Source organism: Oryzias melastigma, linkage group LG3 (genome assembly GCF_002922805.2).
Source record: "Oryzias melastigma strain HK-1 linkage group LG3, ASM292280v2, whole genome shotgun sequence".
Classification (NCBI taxonomy): Eukaryota; Metazoa; Chordata; class Actinopteri; order Beloniformes; family Adrianichthyidae; genus Oryzias; species Oryzias melastigma.
In genome coordinates this window covers 20,815,645-20,840,293 of record NC_050514.1, presented here as the reverse complement: position 1 = coordinate 20,840,293, position 24,649 = coordinate 20,815,645, and the positions used below count along the sequence as shown (strand labels likewise).

The following is a 24,649-nucleotide window of genomic DNA, read 5'->3' as shown; positions in this document are numbered from 1 at the left end:
TTTCATATGAAGACGGGGGCCGCAAATCATCATCCTGCGGGCCGCAAATGGCCCGCGGGCCGCGAGTTTGAGACCCCTGGTCTAAAGTGTGCAGGATACTGTAACAAAATCAGTATTTGATGCTTAAAAAAAGCACAGAATCTCCCTGTTATATAACTGTAAAGTTTTCCAAGCACTTCACAGACAACTTGTTCCGACAATCTTGAAAAACAATTGTATTGTGGATTTGTGCTGTCACAGCTTTCCGTCTCGAAACCTAATCCCTTTCTGACTCCATGTTGTTTAAATCAGTGCACAGCGGGGCCACATTATCTGCAGCAGAGGGTTTTTTTTCTTCTTTTTTCTTTCTGTTGCTCAGAATTGTTTTGTATGATTATGGTTGTGTTTGGAGATTTTGGATAGCTTTAACACTTTCAGGCTCTAAATTCTGTAAATGCCTATTGCACTGAGAAAGCGAGTTGGTTTTTGTGTGATTTTATCAATTGAAAGATCTACCAATATCAATAGTTATCTATGTCTAATTTTAAAAAGGAACCAATATGCCAACCTTTTATTGTTAGGGAACGGTTTTTAGCCTTTCTGTGAGCTCTAAAAGTAAAATATATTGGTATGTAGTCTGAGAAAATACATTTGTCAGTCGTAACACAATTCCTTGCATTTTTATTTGCGAAAACGACTTTTGTGCAGTGCTACACCTTTCAGTGAAGACGTAAAGTGACATTGACTTGTAAATGTCGAAAATCACACTTTACTGGTTTCTCTTGAGTGAGAAACTGTCTGTCTGTCATCCTGGCAGCCGCTAATGATTGAAGGTGGCTCCTTGCCACTATGAGGTTGCCCAGGCATGCAGCTGGGACTCCGGAAAGTTAATGTTCTCACCAATACAATGCTCGAGCATGTAACCCTCCGTGGGCCTTAAACCTGGGCACAGTTATTGTTGAGCTATTGCTCATTTGTAGGCACTGAAAGGGATTTGTGTGTGCAGGACGGTAACAGACGTAGAACAAAGTAGAAAAGAGGAGAAAAAAAACATAAAGCTCTGAACTGTGTGTCTGCATGTGTTTGGATTGTCCTCTATTGTGACAGCTCCTGCACCGTCTGTGATGTTAAATGCTGTAAGCCATTTATGCTTCATTTTCTACACAAGGGTGTGGAAGGGGAGAAGGTAAAAACAGTGGGGGGAAAAAGATTACAGAATGAGGAGAAAAAAGGCGGATAGAGAAGGTGCTTATCGGATTTGCCAAATGAGAACATTTTGGATTGCAGTTACGTAACACTAACAGCACACTAACAGATTTACATTATTGCCGTAATTCTCTTTAGTTAACGCTCATTCATCTTAGGGAAAAGCGAGGCTCTTTTTGCAGAATTGTCCCAGCAAAACCAGATGCTTCATCTGGGATTGATCAGAACTAAAAATCGCATTTACTGAACTGGAAATGAATACTATTGAATGCATGAATGTCTTTGCTGCTCTGGCAACATTAAATTGGTCCATTTTGTCCTGTTTTCCATCAAATGTCAAGATAAATAATTACAAGTACAACAGAATGATTCTAAAATGAATCTAGCTCTACACGCATCTCTGTATTACACTTTTTTTCAACAAATGCATTAAATGTAGGCCATAAACAGTACTTAATGTTGTCATTCCCAAAGGCTAATAAACTGCATTAATCAACAATAAATGAAAGAACTCCGGAGTGTTTCGGAGGAGATTTAATCCTATGGCGTGAACTTCCTTTTGTTTTCCAGGTTACTGCAGAGTCAGACCAGAAGACTTTTGTTTACCAGGGACACATTCACAGTAATGACTTTGGGAAGTTCCGTCTGACAAGACAAGGTAGACCTATTTTGTATCATCAGTACTGTGTTTTAACAAGTTTGTAATATTGTAGCATTCTTTTTGGAGTTTAAAATAGTTAAAATGACAATTTTAAGCAAATCCAAGAAAAATATGCAGATCAGAAAAATGCTATTAGTTTATGTGACTGTTGCTTTTTTCTGTGTGTGAGTTTAGGCCCCGTAACCATGGCAATGGACCCATCTAACCCGTATACAAACAGCAGCTCTGTGGCGGCAGCCATCCTAGTTCCTTTCTTTGCCCTCATCCTCTCTGGATTTGCATTCTACCTCTACAAACACAGGTAATCTACTTTTTTAATGGCAATTAACTATTAACAAAGAATCATCAGAGACACAATTGAGAAGGAATCCTGTATATTTCCGGAAATCAAAATGAAAGATGCACTACAAGACAAAAAATTGTCTTGTCTTGATAAAAGTTTTTGTTTTTTCTAAATCTATTTTAAAAATCTGTCTGTGGGGGGGCATGATTTAGTTTTTGAGTCACAGTTTTGTTGCAATTCGATTTTAAATTTCTGCATTGCAGAAAAAAAAGAATATCAGAAAAAAAAGGTTTTTAAGCAATTAACAAAGAAGAAAACCATAATTGGATTCCACTCACCCTGATGTAATGCAATAACGCAATAAATACCAAACCCCTCTTAAATTTAGCACGATTGTTTGACACTTTCAATGTAAACACACTGGAATGCAGTATGGATGCAACAACTTACTTTCCCCACAATGTAGTTCAGTGGTGTGACATGCGGTTTGGTTTTAAAGCGAGAACTGTGGCATCCCTAATGTAAATCATCTAAAGTTGTTTGCACAGGTTAACAAGGACCACCTCTAATGCCGATGACCTATAGGGTACGGGGTAAACTACACTACCATTAGTTGAAGCAGAGGGAAGCTCGTTCTTAGGAGGACATAAGGGTTGTTAGCGTGAGTAAAAAGTATGCAGAGGAACAGGATTAGATGTAGGCAACCCCTACAGGGCGTCGGGGGTTCCCTGTGGTGACCCCTATAAGAGCAGCCAGAAGGCAAGAAATATTCAGGAAAAAAAACACTTGACATTAGTCTAAATTACCTAAACAATTTGAAATATTTTAAAATTAAATGTCTTCATTTATTTATTTAATCTATATTTGCATTTCCTAAGAAAAAAAGTTAAAAAATGAAAAAGCAGGCTCTAAAAGCAGAGTTTACAATTCCAACTTAAAGATAAGAAGCAAGAGGTAACCAACAAATGCCCCATGACAAAAGCAAAAAAAAAACAAAGATTACCTTTAAAACTCATACCTTTTTTAAAGCCCTACTTCAACCCTGTTATTCTTACTCTATTGTGTGGTGTAGATTTCTGTTACGCTGCGCTTTGCACAATCCTCATCAGCTTCATTGATTCTGCCTCCGAGCAGAAAACTATAAAAACCAAATTCATTGCCCGTCGTGTGAAAACAGCAACACAACATTCTTTTCAGACAATGTCTTTTACCGCCATTAAAGTAAACCGATGACAAAAAAATATGTTTTGAATTTATAAGCCGACAACTATAATAGCTGGACAGTTTCACAGCATATTGTGGTTCAGAATTTTGTTTTTGTACTGCATGTTTATCTTTTGAATCATAAACGTAAATGTTGCAGTCACAAAACTAAACCAACCTTTAAGTGATAAGAGTTCCATAAAAAAGTTGAATAGAAAGTTATACACTACATTGTGCATTGCCTTTAAATATGGGATAATATAGACTTAAAACCAAATACAAAGGTATTATTGTTGTTCCCGTTTAGAATTTGCAGGGAATATTTATGACTTTACTCATTCAAAATCTGATTTTTTATCCATCTCATAAAAGGATTGTTTCCTAAGAATCTTTTGGTCTGTCAGGTAGAAAAGCTTTGTGCTAGAATAATCCGTGATATTGGATTCATGTGGCCCCTCAATATATTTTTTCAAGAAATGTAACATTTTCTATTATTGCAAATGCAAAACAACAGGGACAAGCAGTCATGAACACAAATATCAGCAATGTTGTGTATTTACCTTGAGGCATTTTCACTCATTTGAAATTTCACTTAATAATATATTTTGTTTTAAAACTGAATTGCCTTTTTAGCAGTGCATAATGCTAGCTGATGGTGATAAAGCTGATGGTTGTATGCAGGACATTGTCTGCTGACACAGATGACAATGAGAGACCAAAAGACACCTGGGGGCCTGGCGGCAGGTAAGACATGGCACCTGTCATCCCTCTGGTTTGAAGAGCAACCAGACCCTTCGCCCGCCGCCACATCCTCCGTCAAGCTTTCCATTTCTTGCTTTAAGTTATGAAAACGTTTTTTTCTTACTATTTAGAAAGGCTGCACTGTTACAAAAAATAAAGCACAACCAGAGTTTAATAATATAAAAAAACAACTATAGATGGAAATTCCAGAGAATTTTATTTAAAAAAAAAAAGATATTGAAATTTGAAGCTTCGTAAAGCAGTGCAGCCCTCCTTTTCAAAATTGCAAACTTTTTATTTTGTCTTATTTTGTCCTCATTGTCATTTCTCTGTCAGCATAACATCATCAAGAGCAGTCTCTGAACCATCAAAATTGTGATTGAAGCTAGTTACATGCTGGTGTTTCGAATCCTGCTTGATTCAGCATCACTTTCATCTACGCTACAGACAAACACCCACAAACACAACGTCAAACCAGAGTAAACGCAGTATTTCCACATGTGTAAGTGTAACGCTCAAAAACAAAGCAGAAAGCAGCAGCGAGATGTGTGTGTGTCTGTGTGTGCCGTGCAGTTTTTCTTGCTGCGGCTCATCTGTCTGCAGAGTATCTATAATGCTGTCAAAGCAATTATGCGTCCCGTTTTTCATTCTACCAATAAAATGAAACTATTGCACCCACAGCCACGACGGGTGCAGTGATTTAAGCTACTGCCATGCGGGGAGGTCTATGCTGGGTGTTGGGGTGTGCAGTTTTGTAAAGTAATGGCTTGAACATGTTGGGCAGGCTTAGTGGCTCCCCAGGGTTGGATTTCTACCAGTGCTCACCCAGGCGCACACACACAAGCACTCATACGTACATACACTCTTAATGAGGTCAGAATCCAACCGCAGCAGCATTCCTCCGCGCTAATAGTTTCACAGGGTTGGGAGTGAGTGATTACATCTAACTGGATTATAAGGCCTGATTATCCAAAGGAATCATCTGCCACAAACAGACAAATTAGCAGGGGTAAACCTTATTTCCTAGTAAATCCCGGTAAACCCCTACAGTCGTTTTTCTAGAAAATTCATCTTTAAATGTACTCATCAATGACAAATATCAATCTTCATTTCTGACCTACAACTGAGACGTGTGATAGGACGCACACTGATTTATTTATGCTAGAAGGGCAGATAGATGCCAGTCAGCTTGCTTTTCCAAGAAATTATGATTTGTTTCTCGTAGATTTCCTCTGCATTTACCGTCCTTTGCCAGTAGCTCACTCTTTTGCCAGAATAGCTAATAAGATACCTGAGAAACACAGTCATTTTTTTTCTAGGTATCAATCAATTTGAATAATGAATGAAATCCATATTTTATGTTCTTCGATTTGTTTAAAAATATGCAAATTTCTTTTATGCATGATTGGTTCTGCCAGATTACGATGTCGAGCAGTTCATCTCCCTGAACCTGGTAAAATGAAGGAGCTTAATAGAACATGCAGTGAAAATGAACATGCAGTATGCAAAAATGAGAAAAGATGACCTAATTTCCAAAAGCATAAAGGGTTTTAGGATTTTTTCTTCAACACAAAAGCTGTTCTTTGTTTTGTTTTTTTTGTACGTTTACCACATTAAACCTATTTCAAGAAATGTTAAATGGGTTTAGAATTTAATTTAAGTTAAATTTGATTCCAATAACACTTTGTATGATGAAAATCTGTTTTATTTAATTTATTTATTTTTTTAATATATATTATAGGTGGAGGAAATTACAGTAGTTAAGAGTCTCATAGTAAGTTTATAAACTTACTATGTTAATACACTAGTAGTAGTCTATAAACTTACTAGGATTAAAGGTTTTTTTGTTTATTTTTTTTTAGGAGATATCATTACATAATGATGGTAAATCAAAAATTGAAGAAATCTCACTTTGTAAACTTTTGGTGCAGAAGTTTGCTGTAACATCAAGCAAGAGGCCGTGTCACACATAAAATTTGTTTATTTTTCACATACATAATTTCAGTTTTTCAGGATACATGTCACTCATTTTGTCAATGTGTGCAGATGTCCGTCTAGGGTTTTTACATGAATTCTGTTTTGAGCTTTTTAAGAGTTTTTGTTAATGAATTTTTAATTTTGCATACACAATTATTGCATAAATCTGACACAATGTTGTTTGATTTTTATTTTGCAAGTCATGTATTCAAATATGTGTCAATCTGTGGGAATCTGACAGTTTAATTAAAACAAAGCATCACAAGGGCGGGGGCTGACCATGGTGCTGACGCAATGTAACTTCTGCCCTGTGTTAAAGTATGTCAAAGTGAAGAAATTCAAGGAAGCGCCACTTTACGTGTCCTTTGTGTGGTTTATTGGTACTTCTTCCGTGGTTTTAAAGTTGTTCATTTGAGATAAATTTGTGAAAATATTCACAATGTTAGGTATTTTTTTAAGCTATTTAAATCTTTAATAAGTTTAATTGATTATTTATTTTCAATGTACTGTAAATAATAACTGTTAAAAAAAATAGTTGTTTTAACCAAAGACCACTTTAGCTTGTGTAAGGAGGGTTCTGTGCTTTGGTTTGGTCTGAGTATTTCTGTTTTCCCTGTCAGTCTCACCAGGTTAAGGTTGATTATCCACAACTGTCTACATTTAGTTTATCACCCTCAGTCTATTTAAGTGTCTGTGTTTTTAGTTCTTCGTTATCAGGTCACCAGTTCTGTTTTGACATATTTTTTGTTGCTTCCATGGTTTTGTTTAGTTTCAAGTTGTTTAATAAGTATTTTCATTTCTCTCACTAAGCCTGGTCTTCTACATTTTGGGTCCTACACCTTTAGTTTCTCCTGACAGTTTGTCTTGCAGATCCATATGATATTAATTCTATTAAATTTTTACATGCTTATTTATTGTAATTTATTGTTTAAGTATTCTGAAATGGAACTTTAAAAAAAGTGAAACAATCCACATAAAAAGGGGGACGTATACATGCATTTTCAAGCAGCCATTTTGTACTTTATTCATGCATTTTGTGTTACAGATGCCTGTGCAGTTTGGTTCTCTACTGTGAATATTCAATAACTTATGAATGTAAAACAAAATCCTGTTGTTGATGTAAATGTTTTCTTCTATTTCAGGACACGTCCAAAGGTCCAGTTTAACGGATATGTCGGCCATGAGAGCTCCAATGGCCAGGCGTCCTTTGAAAATCCAATGTATGACACCAACATGAAGCCCACGGAAGCTAAGGCAGTTCGATTCGATACCACACTGAACACAGTGTGTACTGTAGTGTAGTCCAGCGAAGCTACCACTGCCTTTAAAGTGGTTCGACCCAACCTCCATGTTGTAGTCTGCATTGTGGTGTTACCACGCAAAAAAGGAAAAGCAAACTCAATATTTTGACTTGTCACCATGAGCAGCCTTTGTGTAGCATGCTGGTCCCCACACAGCATTATTTGCACAGTAATGCAGCTCTGCTCCGCCTTCCTCGTCTGAGATGGGAAAATCGAGAATATAACTTGAAACCTGTTAGCAATGATGTCGTCAAGTCATCGTTTGGGGGAAGAATTGCTCAGAAACACCCAGATAAATCATGTTACGGAACTTCCTCCCAGAGCACACCCATCCAGTTTTTGCTGAAGTCTGACACAACCGACCCTACTTATGCATGACAGCCGATCCGTATGGTCAGAGTCATATGGCCCTTTAATATGAAAAAGTAGCTTAACAGAAGTCCAACTCTTTGTTCCAAATTTGCACAGTGGTATATTAACCCCCATGGGTTTGACGGATGGGGTCTTAAACCCGTGAGGGAAGCACAAATATTCCACCCTTCAGCCTCTTCCGGATTTGGATGGTTCTTGAACGTAAACCACCATTCCTGCTGGACCAAATATTCTCCCACTGAACTTTCATCTTCTGAGCTTAATACGACTAGTTTCTAAATGATACACATCACATTGTCTGTTTTGACGTACTGCGATGCTGGATACACAGACGGCTGCCGTGTTGACGGCTCAATGCACTTAAGATTAGACTCCATAAAGCAGAAATACTAATGGTGAATTGGCACTAACGATGCTGAACTAATGCCAAACAAGACAGGCTGAAATAGGGTTGTAGATAACTTTGTAATGTTTTAGCCTTCTCAGACAGCTTAATGACTCTTAATCTAGCAGGACAATCACAGAAGGAAGAAAGTTTAGTTGTTAGTTAATAATTGGTTTTTAAGCAGACTGTTGTCTTTGACTTTCTCCACAATTTTCCTGTTATGACAAACCTCCATTAAATTCAAGTTAGACAGGCTAAAATGGCAAATCAAGCTTTTGCAAACGGTGTTTTCCAATGTTCTCCACCACATGTGGACTAGCTCTTAGAGGGTTCGAACACATACTAGTAATATATATCACGCCTAAATAGAGTTGGCTGGCTGTTCTGAAACACAAAACCAAACATCGGCCCAGAGTTGCCCTTTGGTGCATGCTGTGTACTGGTTTCCAGAGACTTGTCAAACACAATCAAAGATTCTTGCTCCTGGACTGGCCACAGTTCTGTGTTTTGTGGCTGAACAAGTGGAAGCCTGGAGGCAATAAGCTGTCAGGATCTTCGAATGCTGCAATCAGCTGTGGGCAAATCCAGGGAGTTATTTGTCCTCTCGTATCTCTGATCCAGACCATCAGTCAAGAGATTCTTCTTCTTCTTCTTTTTTTTTTTTTTTTTTTTTTTTTTTTTTTTTTAGCAGTATACTTTTATACCAGAAAACCTGGAAATAAATGAACTGATCAGCAGACAGACGTGCTGACAGAAACTGGACAAATGGACACAGACAAAAGAAGCTTCTGTCAGTGGAAAAGGAGACAAGGACATGTTACTGTGGAAACATAGACAAACATCTTTGTCTAATTGTCTCTTGTGGCATTTTTCTTCAGTGAAGATATTAATGAACAGACTCGTATGTTCAAAAACCCAGTGGCCCCTTGGGTTTTCCCAGACCAATGCTACTGGGGACCCAAAAACATAAACTTCATATGAACCGCACAAATTTTGCACTGTTTTCATTTTGTTTGTTTGTTTGTTTTGTTTTTTTCAACTGGAATTATAGAGGAAAAAAGCAGGTTTTTTGAGATGGATTTTGAAAAACGACTCCTATAAAAAAGAGTTTTATTAAAGAGTATTATCTATAAATTGATGACAAAACGTCTAAATACAGGGTTACAAAGTGTTTGTATATACACATTTGTATTTGTTGTCCCTGCTTGCAGGTTTTACAACACTGTAGTGTTTATTTTTCTTGTCTTGGCCACTAAGCTAGCCAACGAAAATGTTGGGTACTGTTTACCTTTGGACCACCAATTGAAACAGTCAGAATACCACATCAAAATTCGCCGACGTTAGCTGTTTCTGAACACTTGTACCATTTGCCTACTTACTCATTCTCGTTTTATAAACCAGCAGTTCTCTGTCTACTTTGAACTGAAAACTGACTCACTTTTTTTCAGCCGCAAACTGGTAAGAGGGAACGAAAGCGTATTGGTTTTCAGAAACAGCTATTTTTGTAAACCTGCTCTGAAACAGCATTATCTTGTGTTTCTGCTCAAACCGCAGTGCGTCCTTTTAAAGCATTACACCTCCGATGCACTTGATTTCATTTGAACACCTCTTTTTAAAGAGCACAGCATTAGTAGTTCCTCAAGACAAAGGTCAAACAGACACAGCATAAAGACAACATGCACAATTAGAGTTGTCAAACAATTGTCGTCCCCGGAGGCCCGATATAATTTGAGAATTACCTCGTGTTGAGAGATTAAGTCTAATCCTGCTTATCAGAGCTGGAAGGTCACTGCAACAACCACACAAGCTTTGCAATTGCAACGTTGTCTTTTATTTCCTAGAATTTTCTGTCTGCCACTCTAATCCTTCTCAGTCTACAGGATCGGAGAAAGTTTATCGGTTTCAAATCACTTCCAAAGCTCGTTAAGTCTTGCAGTGTCCTGTCATTTTTTTTAAATGTTTTTTTTTTTTTTTTTTCTGAAAGATGCTGCACTTGGTTTAGATCACAAATGTAACTGCTTTTTGTGTGTCTTTTTTGTGTCATCAAGCCTGATTCATGCGTCACTCCCAACATTTTACCATGAAGTCGACATGTCAACAGTTTGCTTTGACCTGCACGGTTTATTTTTGTCCAGTGCCGAATTGTTTTCCACATTTTCACTTAACCACAACCCATGACTCAGTAACAAAAAGGTTTATTCATGGAAGCAGAATGAGATGCTGAAAAGAGATTTACAAGAATCCTCTAATGAAAGCTTCAATGGGCCAAAGCCAGTATTGTGCCTGAGACAAGTCTTTTATTTAAAACAGAAACAGGCTTCAGTGAAATAAGATTTACCCCCAAACTCAAATGGTAATAAAATGTGGAGAATTTTGCACCCCCCTGTAATACATTTATTTTTTGTAATAATAAAAATAATGTAGTTTTTCCTCAAATATTCAGCTCATTAAATAATAAAAGTCAAACATGAATCCTGCAAAAACTATTGGAAAAAATGGTGATTATAATGAGACATTTTTAGCCTTTGATTCTATTGTCATGGTAGCAGATAGTGCTGTACAGAAAACAAAAAAAAACATCCAAAGACTTTAAGTAACACTTGCAATATGTCAGCGAGGCAGATAAAGCCCGTTCAGAAACTTTACACAGAAATAAACGAGGCGTGCGTAAACAAAAATAGAACATCTGCTCACAGTCATGAGCCCCCTCTCAGTTTTATTGCAGGAGTGCACTCTGTGCCTCTGTTTTTAATTGATTTAATTAATTGAGCTGAGATTTCATATGGAGTCAAGAGCTCATAATAGCGGCTCAAAATTAGAGGCGGCAAGCTTTCCTCAGACGTAATAAAAGGTATCATTTTTATCAATTATAGACAAAGATTTGGTCTCCTGGTGTGCCTGCCAGGCTCTGTTTTTTATTTGTGTTAGAGAAGAAACTGCAGTGTAAAATGCAGTTTTTATACCTGAAATTCAACCAAACCTCCAGTGATTCATGCTGCAGATAGCTTCATTTTTTTCAAGTTTTTTTCATGAATGAAGTGGGTACTTCATATTCAAATTGAAAACACAGATTTTCCATTAAAAAAATTCTAAACACCTGTTTTTTTGCACAAGTGAAGCTACATAATTTCGAGGAAAAAATTGGTAAACAAAGTCACAGTTTTTGCTTTTTAGTAGTTTAGACTAAAGAAAACCTGAATGAAAATACAGTAAGTTGTTCTGCAACTATGCACAAGAATCTGGAGTTGAAGTAGTTGATAACTAAAAAGAACATATAGAAACTTAACCAACATATCATGCAAATTGCATCATTCTATGATTCATAAAACACAACAGGAAATAAAGAAATAGGTTACAGAGATAAGACCAAGAGACTGTGTTAATGGGGTTTATATTTCCTTTTTACTTTAGCATAACAACACTACAGGAGGCTGCAGCTTACATACTGTCCTCTGGGTATGTGTTGCATCATCTAAGAAATTCAGTGAAGATGCATCCAGACATACCAATTGCATCGCGCTGCATTTGAGTGTAGGAAACATCGCCCAAATGCAAAGCTTCAGATGCAGCTGAAAATCTAACTTTTTATTTCATTTGTTGTCTCTTTGAACTAAAAAAGAATTTTGAGGATTTAGTCACTTTTTAAAAGTATGTGCAGACGTGATAAGCCTAAGTAATCAACAGTCTTTTTTTTTTATCCCCCTACTGTAATAACTGAGGCTGTCTTTGTAAAGGCACATGTGAGATTACTGTGACATTGAAAAAGAAAAAGATTTAAAGTAGCAGGCTTTTAGTCATCTAAAGATTTGTGCAATTTAATACAAAAAACACTTTTTTTTAATTAGGGCACACAGTCCCTTATTTAAAATAATTTTGAAAAGATTGCAGACGAGATACAGAGAAGAAAACGATAGTGATAAAAGAAAAAAATACATTTTTCCCATTTTCTCAACAGTTAGGACAAATCCTTGTGCCAGAAAAAGTCTCTAAAGAAAATCTTCAACTTGATGGTTTCCATTTGCAAATTTAAGAGTCTCCAGAAACAAGGCCACTGGTTCTTAGGCTTCACTGAGATGCACTGCTTCTCAATAACATATTTTATCAACATTGCAGTATATGACTACAGTTTCAGCATATTTCTGAAACATTTTCCTTTTGGTTGTCACCACTGACAGAAAGAAAGATGGCAGGTCTTTAACAGAAAAAAATCATAAATCATCTTTCATTTTTTATTTATTTTATTTTATTTTGTTTGTTTTGGGCTTCAAACTGCCTCCATCTTCATTACCATCCTCCCTCATCATCATCATCATCATCATCATCACATGCTGCTGAACTTGAAGTAGGTAAAAGAGAAAAAATACAAAATTTTGTACAGAAATCTATTTTTTATGGAGATTTGTTTAAAAAAATGAAGAAAAAACTGAAATTATTAAACATGCTGTACTTTTTATTAACAATGATGTAGGTACAAAAAAAGTGTTAGTAAAAAGTCACTGTTTTTACTCCTACACACCGTGTAAAGTGAAAGGTTCAAACAGAGTATGAAATAAAGTGTCATGTAATCTATTTTGTCCCATTGGGGCTGCTGTTACACAAGAATGGAAAACAGCAAATATTTCTTTATTTTACTTCATAATGAGATTAACAAATTCCATTTAAATAGTTGGCATGAAGTTTCTTTAGAAAATGAAAGCTTTTACTGTCATCGGAAAGGATGCGTTTTCATTAAATGACACCAAATTTGCACAGCAGTTGAGTTGCCTAAGAATTAGAGATTCTTCACATTGAAATATATTCACAAAAAATTTGACTTACTTGTGCTTTTAGTCCGTAAAGGGGAAAAGAAAGACGAGATGTTTAGTGTCACAATGTCATGCAGACTAAAGGGGTTAAAACAATGCTGTCGTTCTTGTGTAAGAGCAGCCTCTGTGTGGCTGATCCTTGTGTTTATATCTGAGAGATGGGTGACTTTCCCCAGCACAAAAGATTTTGGAGAACTTAAATACTCTGCATCCCAAAAAAAATGTGGCCTCCTGCCTGAACAAGAAGGAGGAGGCTGCTACATAATCAGTTTATCTTAGAACATTCAAAAATGGTACTTTTGGGCTTTAGCAGCATTAGCAAAATTGGCAACAGTTATTAAAGATCCCTTTTTTGTTCTTTTTTTCATTTTATTTATTTATTTTTTGGGGGCCAGCAAACCTACCCTGGTATTTTGTAAGTTTTGTGAGAATGGCAAATCCCTTTTTAAATGCTCCTAAAAGATTATATGAGAGAGATAATGGTATATTATAGATGGTTTAAACAATATGTGAATGCAGCTTCGCCAACCGCTGTTAAAGAGACTCACAGTTTATCAGATATTTTGAAGACATTATTTGAGAATAAAGTTTTTGATACAATATTCCATCGTGTTCTGTTGTTTTTTTTTAACCGTCATCATGAAATGAGGTCAGTTATGGTACTTAAAATGTGATATTTAACAGAAAACCAGCTCCAACTGCCACTCCCTGCATAACTTAAGTGGACGCCATCCTAATATTTGCCTTGTTTGAGGTTAAATCGGATAAACACAAAGGTTGGGGTAGGTGGTTGTTGATAAATTGGATAAGAATAGGCACATTTCTGTAACAACTACTAGTAAGTCCTCCACTTTTAGGGAATAAATTGACAATTTCTGACATTCCATGAGATTCTGAGAGAAAAAAATAAAAGTGTTTTTGACTGGAGTTTACTCTGCCTGACCCAACAGCTTTTGGAAATTTAGATTGAGCAAGACAAAGTAAAGAGAGAGTTTTGTTTAGTTCCCCGATGGGTCCATCCACCTGCCAGGAAGAATATACCCCCTCAAAATGCACAAAGTTGAAGTTTTAGCAAATCGAAACATCTGTTGTTGTTTTTTTTTTTCTTAATCAGGTTTTTAATCCATCCATCCATTTTCTAAACCAGCTAAATCCCATATGAGGTCATGGGGTTGCTGAAGCCTATCCCTACTTCTGTTGGATGAAGATGTGGTACCCCTGGATAATTTGGTAGTGTTTTGCAGGACCACATAAACACACACTAGGTGCGTTTCCATTACACATTTATGCAAAACTTTATCGAAATTCCAGGAATTTCTAAAAAAAAAACAGTTTTGAAATTACAGTTTCCATTAAATCATAATTGTGCAATAAAGCGTAAACCAACTAACGCGATAAGTCATTAAAAACACGGCGATGAGACAAAGTATTTTTTTTATTTGATTCACGAAAAGGGAGCATTTGGGTGATGTCACAGGAGTGTGGCGCGCTCAGCTAGTCCATTGACAGTCTCAGATGCACGTGAAAAAAAATAACCATTCTAACAATTAAATAGCTGGACCATTTTTTTAAGTTTGAAAACACAACAAGATCAATTTTAGGTCTGTCACAACACTCACACTCATCCTCAAAAGAGACTTGTGTCTTATTTAGGCTGCAAGCCACAAAAGTGCAGCTACAGATGAAGCGAGGATGAAATCTTGGTGATTTTATGGAGGACCTGTACAATAGGTACGCAGCTGTGGGAGCTCTTCTGGCGCCTGCTGTGCAGTTCGTAGGACAGACACTTCATAGCAAGAAGCACATTTAATAAGAAAAGTGTTTCCATTAAAGTTTGGCGAAAAATGTTTATTTCAATAAGCCCCAAAAACCATCTCCTCTAAGCGCAAAAACATTTTCTTGAAAAATGTGAGTTTTTTCGAAATTATGGTTTTTCCATTAAGAGAATTTATTATCAAAAATCCAATTTGCGAAATTTCAGAGTTAATGGAAACGCAGCTGCTGTGACATTCACATGCACCCAGGGACAATTTATTGTTATCGATCAAGCTGAAGAAAAGCCACGCATGTACAAGAAGAACATGCAAACTTCACACAGAAAGAACTCAGCTGGTATTCAAATCAAGGGCTTCTTACTCTGAGGGTGCGGACTACTACACCACTTTGCAGCCAGATCAGATTTTCATAAAAAGAAAATAAAGTAAAAAATGTGGGGAAAGTTTCTGATACCTAGCTGAAGTTGTTTTTGGTTTTAAGCTTTCCACTTAACATAGAAGTCAAGTGGAAATTGTTCCATTATGAAACCAGCTTCCAGTGGGGTTTTTTAGTATTTAGTATTTCTATGATTGCCACAAACCCAGGAATGGAAAGGTTTGGTTTTACTGAGTTCTAATTATGGGCTGTTGCAGTGAAAGGTTGCTTTCTTTTTCTCAGGGATTTCTTTTTAAAATCTCAAGAGAATGTCTTGCAAGCAGTTTTAATCAGCACAATGTGGCATTCAAAGTAAATGGCTCTTTGTGACTGGAGGGCTCCCATTGTTTTGATCATGGCTCTCCAGGTGATGCTGACCCGTCCTTTGAGAGACGTAATCAAATAATAAAAGGTGGCTTTGCGTTGTCCTAAAGGGGAGGAATCATTGATAGGTAAGACGGGGGTCTCATCAAGGACATATGCAAAACAATTACTGTACTTTAGTACAACATTACTGCTCCCTGATAGAGTCTACTGGCAGTTTTATCCACAATAACCCTATACCCTGAATGTGCCAGGTTAACTCTTTCGATTGGAAGTTTTCAGGTTTTCATCTGAAAGCCTTAAGATGTTTTTTTTTATTTTTTTTATTTTTTGCAGTTGAACAATGTAAAAAAAAAATTCAGACACCCCAGTGTAACATCAACCCGAACAACAGCAATCATGGATTCAATTGAAGATCAACAATCAAATGTTTGCTTGAATTCTTTTATTTAAAGAAACCTGAAACAAAACAGGCATCATTTCTCTGGTTGGAAAACAATGTATATATTTTTTTCTTCATTTTTTTATTTTGATTAATAATTGTAAAAATGTACATGCTTAGCAGTTTTTATTTTGTTGACGAAAATGTTTTGTCATTTTTTGCTCATAGCAATTTTCCTTGACAAAAACAAAACGTTTGTTTAATCAGCACTACAGTTTGGGAACAAAAACTACAGTATTTTGTTGATGAATAAAAACAAGACATAAATACTTTGTAAAGATGTCTTCCAATTTGAGCTACTATTGATGATGAAAGGCAGGAAGTAATACAAAAAAATCCACATGCTTGGTTACCAAAGAAGATGCTCCAGTTTCCATGTCTTGGGCTTCTGCTGTGAAATTGAAATAATTGTCTCTTCCAGAGACAAAAATAGGAGTCGAAAAAATGGACGCACTTCATATATACAATGTTTTGGGTAATATTGCTTTACAGGTAAGAGGGATATTCTACTTTCTACTTAAGGATTGGAAAGTTGGCACACCGTTTTGTTGGGCCATTTCCAAATTGCAAAGGTGATCAACCTGGTATCTGGTGCACCGTCCTTTGTCTCTCTGGGTCCATCAGACATTTTATTCTTTCAGGGTCAGACTGGTTTGCTCGTCAGAGTTGGTGCCTGCTTCTGAGCCCCCTCCATCTTGCCCCATCAGAGGGGGTGTCACCAGCACAAGTACTTACAGATGACTGGAAGCCTACAAACCAGAATTTTTATGAAAATATATGAGGATTTCATGAAAGTAAAATCCATCACCATTCAGCCCACAACAATGACAATGATTTCAAAAGGCCAGGCTGAACGCTAACATAAATGTATTGACTTGAGTCTGGTTCCACATTCTACTTCACTCTTCTTTGAAGAGAAAAGGGAACAGTTTGCACAAAACCTAAGAAAGATTATGGTTGATACATTAAAGGTAAATGCAAACATCTTCAATCGATATTGTCTGACCAAAAAACAAGAAAAACTTTTAAGTAAAAATCACAAATGAATTAGCTATTTTCCCTTGCAATTCTATTTCTAACTCTTCATTTGTTGAAGGACGTCCTGGTGTGTGTGCATATGGTGTCAGCTGCGGCTCATTATTCTCCTTCATGAATACTTAGTTCCTGTCTTCATACTCCACCAGATTGTTGACTGCCCTGCTTCTGTTAATCACTTTCAGGCCAGTTCCTGCCTAGTTTGTTTTTGTCATAGCTAATGCCGCTTTATTATGCCATTGAGCAATAGTTTCTTTTCCACTTTCTACATTACGTTATTCTCCACAATAGAGCAAAGACACTTACCTGAGCACAGGTACCAGCTCAACAGATTTCTTTGCAAGAATGATGTATGCTTGACATGTTTTGTTTGTCTGCATATGTGTTTGTATGAGCTGCTCTGTATTTGTATGTTCGTGTTGACATGCATGTCTGTGAAGGCTTTTTGGAGCCAGCAAGTATGTTTGTAATATTTGAGTGTGTGGATGAGTGTGTCTGTGTACAGGCGCCACTCTTTTGATTTAAAAAAACATTATTTTACAGTGATAATGATTAACCTTGAGCAACTTGTTGCCTTTCTGTGTAAATTATACCCTTTTTAATCACTCTCCAAACCCATTTTTCCCCTTGTTTTACCCTTACCCCCCATCTTTAACATCATTTTTTCTTTTCCATATATTCCAACAAGAAATGTATGCAAATAGAATTAATCTAAATGAAACAAAAGGGGTTTACACAAATTTACTTCTCATCCGGAGTTTCACAACCCCCTTTTTGTAACAGTAAAATCTGTCCAACACAAGAGGCCTTCAGCTGTTTTTTCTTTGCTCAGCTGTTGGATAGGACAAGTAAAAAAAACATCCATTCTAGATATTTTTGTACATTTTCCGAAATAAAAAAGACATGTATGTTTATATAATGACGTAAGATTCAAACTTCCTGTTACTTTCAAAACCTCCACATGTCTGCTTTTGATAAACATTGCACCAATGGTGGTACTGTTTACTTTGCTTTTTACCTTTGTGCTGCTGTCATTCCTTTTTAAATTCTTATTGAATTTGTATGAAAAGCTTTCTTTGAAGATCCTTGAATACATGGAAAGCACTGCACTAATGTGGTCTTCCTAACTGTAAGTCTTTTAGTTGACCAGTATTTTCAAAACTTGAAATATAGAACCTGTTGAAATGTAATAGGAAGAATGTTAAAAATCTAACAGAAATATATTCTCTCCTAAGTTTTATGTGAGGTGTTTATTTGCACATAAGCCTTACAAATTGTCCAAGCGTCATGCATTTATTTGTGTAACAAATGTTTTTAAGTTCATTTTCAATTCTTTCTGAGTTCAGGGGTAACAGATGGTCCTTATTAATGCTGTATTATGTTGAGATAACTCAAAATCGTCTTCTCTCTGGTGAAACAGAATGAAAGAACGGCTGCTCCTGTGTAGCATGAGGAATATGCTCATGTTTCAACTCATCTCCACTTATAAATGATTGGCCAAATGCACTCCTCAAGCAGACATGGTTAATCAGACTGATGCACTGTGTGCATTTACTGCATTTGTAGGATTTCAAACTGGTGCCCATTTACGGTTTAGAAATCCTTGCTTTCCTCCGATCCTATTGGCTAAACACTTGAGTTCATAGGGGGAAAAGTGTGAAATGTGACACCAATTAAGGCTTCTATCCTTTAGAACAATTAGTCTTACACACCAAAAGCTATTAGTTCTTGTTAGCAGTTGTCATAAATGCTTTCTTAGTAAAAGAAAAAAAAAGTACAAATTTTGTTTCAGTTGTTAAGCTTTCTTGTTCTTTTTCTCAGTGAATTAGGTAAGCATGTTGCACAATCTGTTAGTGGTTTTAGTACTTTGATCGTGTAATTAGTTAAAGTACACTTTGGTTGACCGATGAGTCTTTTCATTTGATGCCCACAAGTTTTTAGAAATACTTTCCTTTTTCCAAAGTGTTTCTGCAGATTTTTTCCAAGATGGTTTCATGTAGCAACCATCTGCTGCAACAGCTGCAATGTAGACATAATACAAATGCTTCTGCCCAATTCCAGAGTGAGGACTGAAAAACACTGCCAAAAAAGTGCATCCTATTCTGTTTCAGTGCAATGCAGCACAACTGTCTTTCTGCTTTACTGAGGCAGTGTTATTTGATCAAAGTTTAAGAAATTAGTGCACTTTTTTTTTTTTTTTAATGCAGATGAGATCCAAAGCAAGATCAGTTATTAAAAGGGACAGTACCTCAGGATTAAAAAAAGCATATATAAAAAAAAGTTATTTAGCTATTCCTATAAAATTGCATCATTTAGCTAGCAGTGAAAAAAAAAATAATGGAAGAATTCAAAATATATGAATTGCAGTGAACCTGTCCTCAAAAAAAAGAAAAAAAAAGATCCATCTAAAGTGGTGCTGATCTGCAGGAGAGAGAAATGCAAAGTTTCTGAGAATGAAATTGCTAGTTGCTTTAAAAACCAATTTTAGTATGCGCTTGGGTGAACTTCTGGGATAGCTATTATTGGTTGGCTTTTGGACAGATTAAAAAATGGGGTGCTTCCGAGAGAAGAAATGGGTGAATGTTTCTCATTCGCTCATTTCACTTTATAAAACATTTGCTAAGAAAGTAAATAGGTATTTATGGAAGTCAACAAAATACTTGCATTGTTTCTGGAGTATTGCACAACCTTTCACACAGACAGGAAATTCTGTTGACATGCAAAATAAATGAATGTTGTTTTGATAATACATTTCCTTTAGAAATCATTTCTCCGTTGACAAACCAGCAAATTAATTTAGAAGCATTGCTTAAAGCTTAAATGTTTGCAAGTTTCTACATTAAAAGGTCATTCAAAGGTTTGACACACTCTGGAAACTGTTTTTATGTTCACAACTTCTTTTTTCAATGAAATGAAATTAACAACTGAGAAAAAAAATACCAAGACAGAGGAAATAAGTATACTGAACACGAAGGTTGACATGGATGACCTGGTAAATTATGAAACTCATGATACAAATATCGCTGTGTTTATTTCTGCTAAAACATGAGTTAAAGGTAAAAAGAAAATGTACTTATGCAGATTTTAATGTATTTCTGTACATTTATTGGCATTTTCTAACTGACTTGACCTGAATGTTTGTTCTAGCAGCTAAGCCTTTATCATTCATGTTAACAGGATTTTAACAGATTTGGTGGCTTGGTCAGATTTGGTCAACAGTTCTTGGACATTGTGATTTTAAAAAGTAAACATTTACTAAAGAGACTAAAATTTGTGATTTATGAGTAACTAGGATTCAGTATCGGCTATTCAAATATTCAGTGTTAAAAGACAGGCGTCTATTATTTCAATGGAGATTTATTAGTCTAATTTGGGATGAGAAACACAATTAAATTAAATGAACCTGAAAGCATTTACCAAAAAGACAAATAATATGCATTGTTATGAATTATTGAGCCAGCCTATAGAAGAATATTGCTGTACAGCCGTGGCTTTCATAAAGAAGGAGCTTTAACTCTGATGGAGGTTTTTAAGTTTGTCTTTAGGATTAATAATGTGGATTTCAGTCCAGCAGAAAATTCTTCTCTTTTATTTCCTATACACTAAAGAGAACTTTTAATCATAATGCATCAAACATGTTTTTATTTTTATTTGTTTTTATTTATTATTCATTTATTTTTAAATATGGGTAGACAAATCAAGTTCAGTGTATTAAATTTGTCAAATTTATTTTATTTATTTATTTATTTTATTTTATTTTTGGGTGAATCTGTTTGAAATATCTGTAACAGGAGACTTGTTATTTAATTATCAAAAATAATTTTTATAATTGAATTAAATTGTTATAATACTGTTGCAGTTTGGAGACTGAAGCAGATAATATTATCTCCCTTTTTTTGTGTGGGCAAACTGCATTTCCATCCATCCGTCTTCTTTCGCTCATTCGGGACCGGGTCAAGGGAGCAGCAGTCTAAGCAATGTTTCCCAGACTTCCCTCTCCCCAGCCACCTTCCCCCAAGTCGTTCTAAAGCCAGCCAATAGACATGGTCGATACAACGTGTTCTGGATCTTCCCCGGGGCCTCCGCGCAGCGGGACATGCCCGGAACACCTCCCTAGGGAAGCATCCAAGAGGCATCTGGACCGGTTGAGCCACCTAAACTGGTTCCTCTCGATGTGGAGGAGCATTGGCTCTACTCCGAGTTCTCTACTGGTGACCAAGCTTCTCACTCTGTCTCTAAGGGAGCGCCTTCCTGACGAAACTAATTTCAGCCACTTGTATCCGGGACCTCGTTCTTTCAGTCATGTCCCAGAGCTTATTAGCGTAGTTGAGGATTGGAGTGAAGATTAACCAGTAAATTGAGAGCTTTGATTTTTGGCTTAGCTCTCTCTTCACCACAACAAACCGGTGCAACCCCGCACCGAGAAACCTGTTGATCTCATGAATCGATCTTCCCTCTCTCGTGAACAAGACCCCAATCTTCTTAAATACCTCCACCCGAGGCAAGAGCACTCCACTCACGAGAGAGGGCAAACGACCTTTCACTGGTCGAGAACTACAGCCTCAGACTTACCGTTACTGACCCTTATTCCAGCTGCTTCACACTTGGTCGCAAACTGCCCCAATGCATGCTGGAGGTTCTGGATAGATAAAGCCAGCTGGACAACCTCATCTGCAAAGAGCAGAGATGAAATCCCATCCCCAAAGCAGATCCCCTCATGACCCGACTGCTTCTAGAAATTCTGTCCATTAAAACTATGAACAGAAAAACATGCACTGGGAACAGGTTTGACTTACAGCAATGCTGTAACCTCATCTCAATAAACTCAAACTAGTTCTTAGAACTGTCAAAATCTTGAAAATGTACTGTATTTCCAGATTGCATTATATACCCCAACACACCTTAATGCACCATCCAATCTGTCACAAAATATGATATGAAAAGTTTTCAATTACAACACATGTGCCCCGGTTGTGTCTATCCATTCAGGTAAGTGGTGTTTGATCCCCATCAAAGGGATACGGTGTCTTGTTTGTTTTATTGAGATTCCTGCTCCTATTAATTGCTGATCACCTGAAATAGGTGTTCCACCAATGAGAAATAGCAAGGGCAGCAATAGATTAAAATAAGAAACAAAACAGCAGCCCTTGAGGACTGGGATTGGACACCCCTGATTTAGGCCATAATCAGGCTAATATTAGTCTTGGGAGGCTTTAAATGGTGGTGAAACCATAAATAGGAGTCTGTAAGTCATTATCAGAAAAGAAGCTGCAGCATCTCTCCCTTGATAACATCACAGATTAGATCCCTCTTACTGCCTTGGGTTTAATCTTTGGTAGTGAGTAGTTGATTCAAAGGGAGAGCTTTGTTTGTCCCTATGATGTTTACTGTCACTGAATTTCATTAATATTGGTTTCAATAGGAAGCTTTAATATCATTTGTAAATACTGTTTCAAGGGAATTTCTCGCCATGCCAAAAAATATATATCTTGGGGAAACAGTGAAATGCTATAATGCACTTACTATGTTGGCCAGTTGCCTAAAACAAGAAGTGGCAGTGGAGTTTGGCATCACTGCTAGGATTCAGGCACGATGATGATTTTGGCAACATTAGGGGTTGGCAGCGAGAATGAGACTTATTCCCTCTTTTGCGCTTCTTGGTCCTCCACGTGTGGTAATGTGCAGGAAATATTTAAAAAGTCTGAATTCCTGTCAGGAATATCCGTCCCTTGTCCGTCGGTTGCCTGTTTGCTTTTCTTGTTGCTCTTTCTGCATTCTGCTCCCATCTTTGTTTCTCTTTGGTGTCACTTTCTATCATGAATAAGGGACAACATTAGCTTTCATTGGGACACAGTCACAGCCGTATTGGGTTAAAAACATCACATCTCAGAAATAAAACCTCAAGTCAAAGTCAAAATAAATATATATAGAAATCTATATTTCTAAAAGAAAAATTGAAATGCTAACAAAACAAACTGATATTCTTTTCTTTCTTTTTTTTTTGGTGAGAATATAAATGCATAAATTATTGATATTCAGACGATCCATTTTCTTAAGCCGCTATATCCCTTTTGGGGTTTCCAGAGCCTATCCCGGCTACTTTTAGGCAAAGGCAGGGTACGCCCTGACAGGTACACTGTAGAGTAAGCAATTAAACTATGAAGCATGTAATGAGCTCCTCTGTAGCATGCTAGCAAGCCCCTCTACAGTGAGCTTATCGAGCTCTGCTTTTTCAAGCAAGCAAGCAAGCTCTGCTTTAGCAAGCTCCTCTGTATTGAGCTAGTTAGCACCGCTGTAGCATACTAGCAAGTTTCTCTGTAGCAACCTAGCATGCTCAGCTAAATTGAGCTAACAAGCTCCGCTGTAGTGAGCTAGCAAGCTCCGCTATAGCATGCTAGCAAGCTCCGCTGTAGTGAGCTAGCAAGCTCCACTGTCCACCAGGCGGCTGGATAGCATTCCGACCCTACGTACTGAGTCCCCACTTACACCAATGTGAGCAAACACAGGTGGGGCCACCATGGAAACTGCGGACAAAACAGAAAACATACTGACAGTTGAAAGGGATGATAGAAGTGGTAATGGAGAGAAAATGATAACAAAGGCAGCAGAGAAAAAGAACTGTAATGTGTATAGTTCTTGTCCAGCTTTCCCCTTTCAGCTGCCATTACCACACAATTAAACACACATAATTATTATCTGATACCTCAAAAAAAGGACGCACACGATATTGTGTTAGAACCCTATCTGCTGTCTTTTGAAGCACACATGGCAACCATAAAATCAGCGCTGAACAATTTTTAAGGGTAATATTGAGTAGTATAATGGTTAGCCTTGTGTAAAATCATAGCTATTGAGCACTGCTTCAGTGAATACAATCTCAATATTTACTTAAAATCCAATCATCAGGAAGGCTCAGTTGGCTTGGTGAAGAAACCAGAGTTTGTTTCTCAGGAGGGAAATCCAGTGTAATCCATTGTGGGTCCTTCGACAAGACCCTTCACACTACTGCCCAACAATGTACCCACAGAGGAACCTGAATCTCCCTGTGCCAGTCCCCAGCCTGGAAAATATGGTGGACAATTTACTTAAAATCCAATAAATTAAGTCACAGTGTAGAGGTAAGCGTCGTATTTTTTTTTTTCTAACTTGCACACGAGGGTTTGAGAATTGATTAAAATCTCTATAGCAATTCATTTCCAACCCCTAGCTAAATTTACTGTTTTTTTTTCATTTTGTTGAGCAAGCAGCCAAATTCTTAGCACCTCAAACTAGTACAAAGCAACTACAATGTGAAACATTTATAAATGATAATTGTTTTCAATTTAACCCTGCAGAATTTGATAGTAGTATTGCATTTATTAGATCATCACTTGATGTACTGATTAAAATAAATAATAACATATTCATTAGACTAATTAAATATGTATTTTAGGTTTTTTATGTCTAAAAGCATTATAAAAAATAATTTAATTTAGATTAGCCCCCAAATGTAAGTTAGCCTACTATATTTTCCAAATTATAAGTCACAGAAGCCAAAAATGTATTATAAAGAAAAAGAAAAACATAAATAATATTGCTTTTTGGAGAAAAGTGCAATGCTTTTAAACAAATCCACCAAACCTAATAACTGTGTTCACACCAAACATGATTTGGTATGAACTGAGTCTTTTGAAGTTCACTAAATTTGATGCTCAATAGTTTTCCAAAAATGCGTCAGTCTTTTTTTGTTTTTTTTTTTATGTAGT

General features: G+C 36.7%; 1 protein-coding gene across 1 annotated transcript in view; it reads left to right on the top strand.

The window, feature by feature from the left end:
* Nucleotides 1-13,515, top strand: part of LOC112160491 (CUB and sushi domain-containing protein 1) — a gene marked incomplete in the record, with an annotated part of 398,036 nt that extends 384,521 nt beyond the window's left edge. Inside the window, 3 exon segments of the mRNA XM_024295052.2 lie at nt 1,756-1,843; nt 2,021-2,147; nt 7,193-13,515. Of these exon segments, the coding sequence (XP_024150820.1) occupies nt 1,756-1,843; nt 2,021-2,147; nt 7,193-7,352 (375 nt within the window).
* Nucleotides 13,516-24,649: the final 11,134 nt, after the last annotated feature.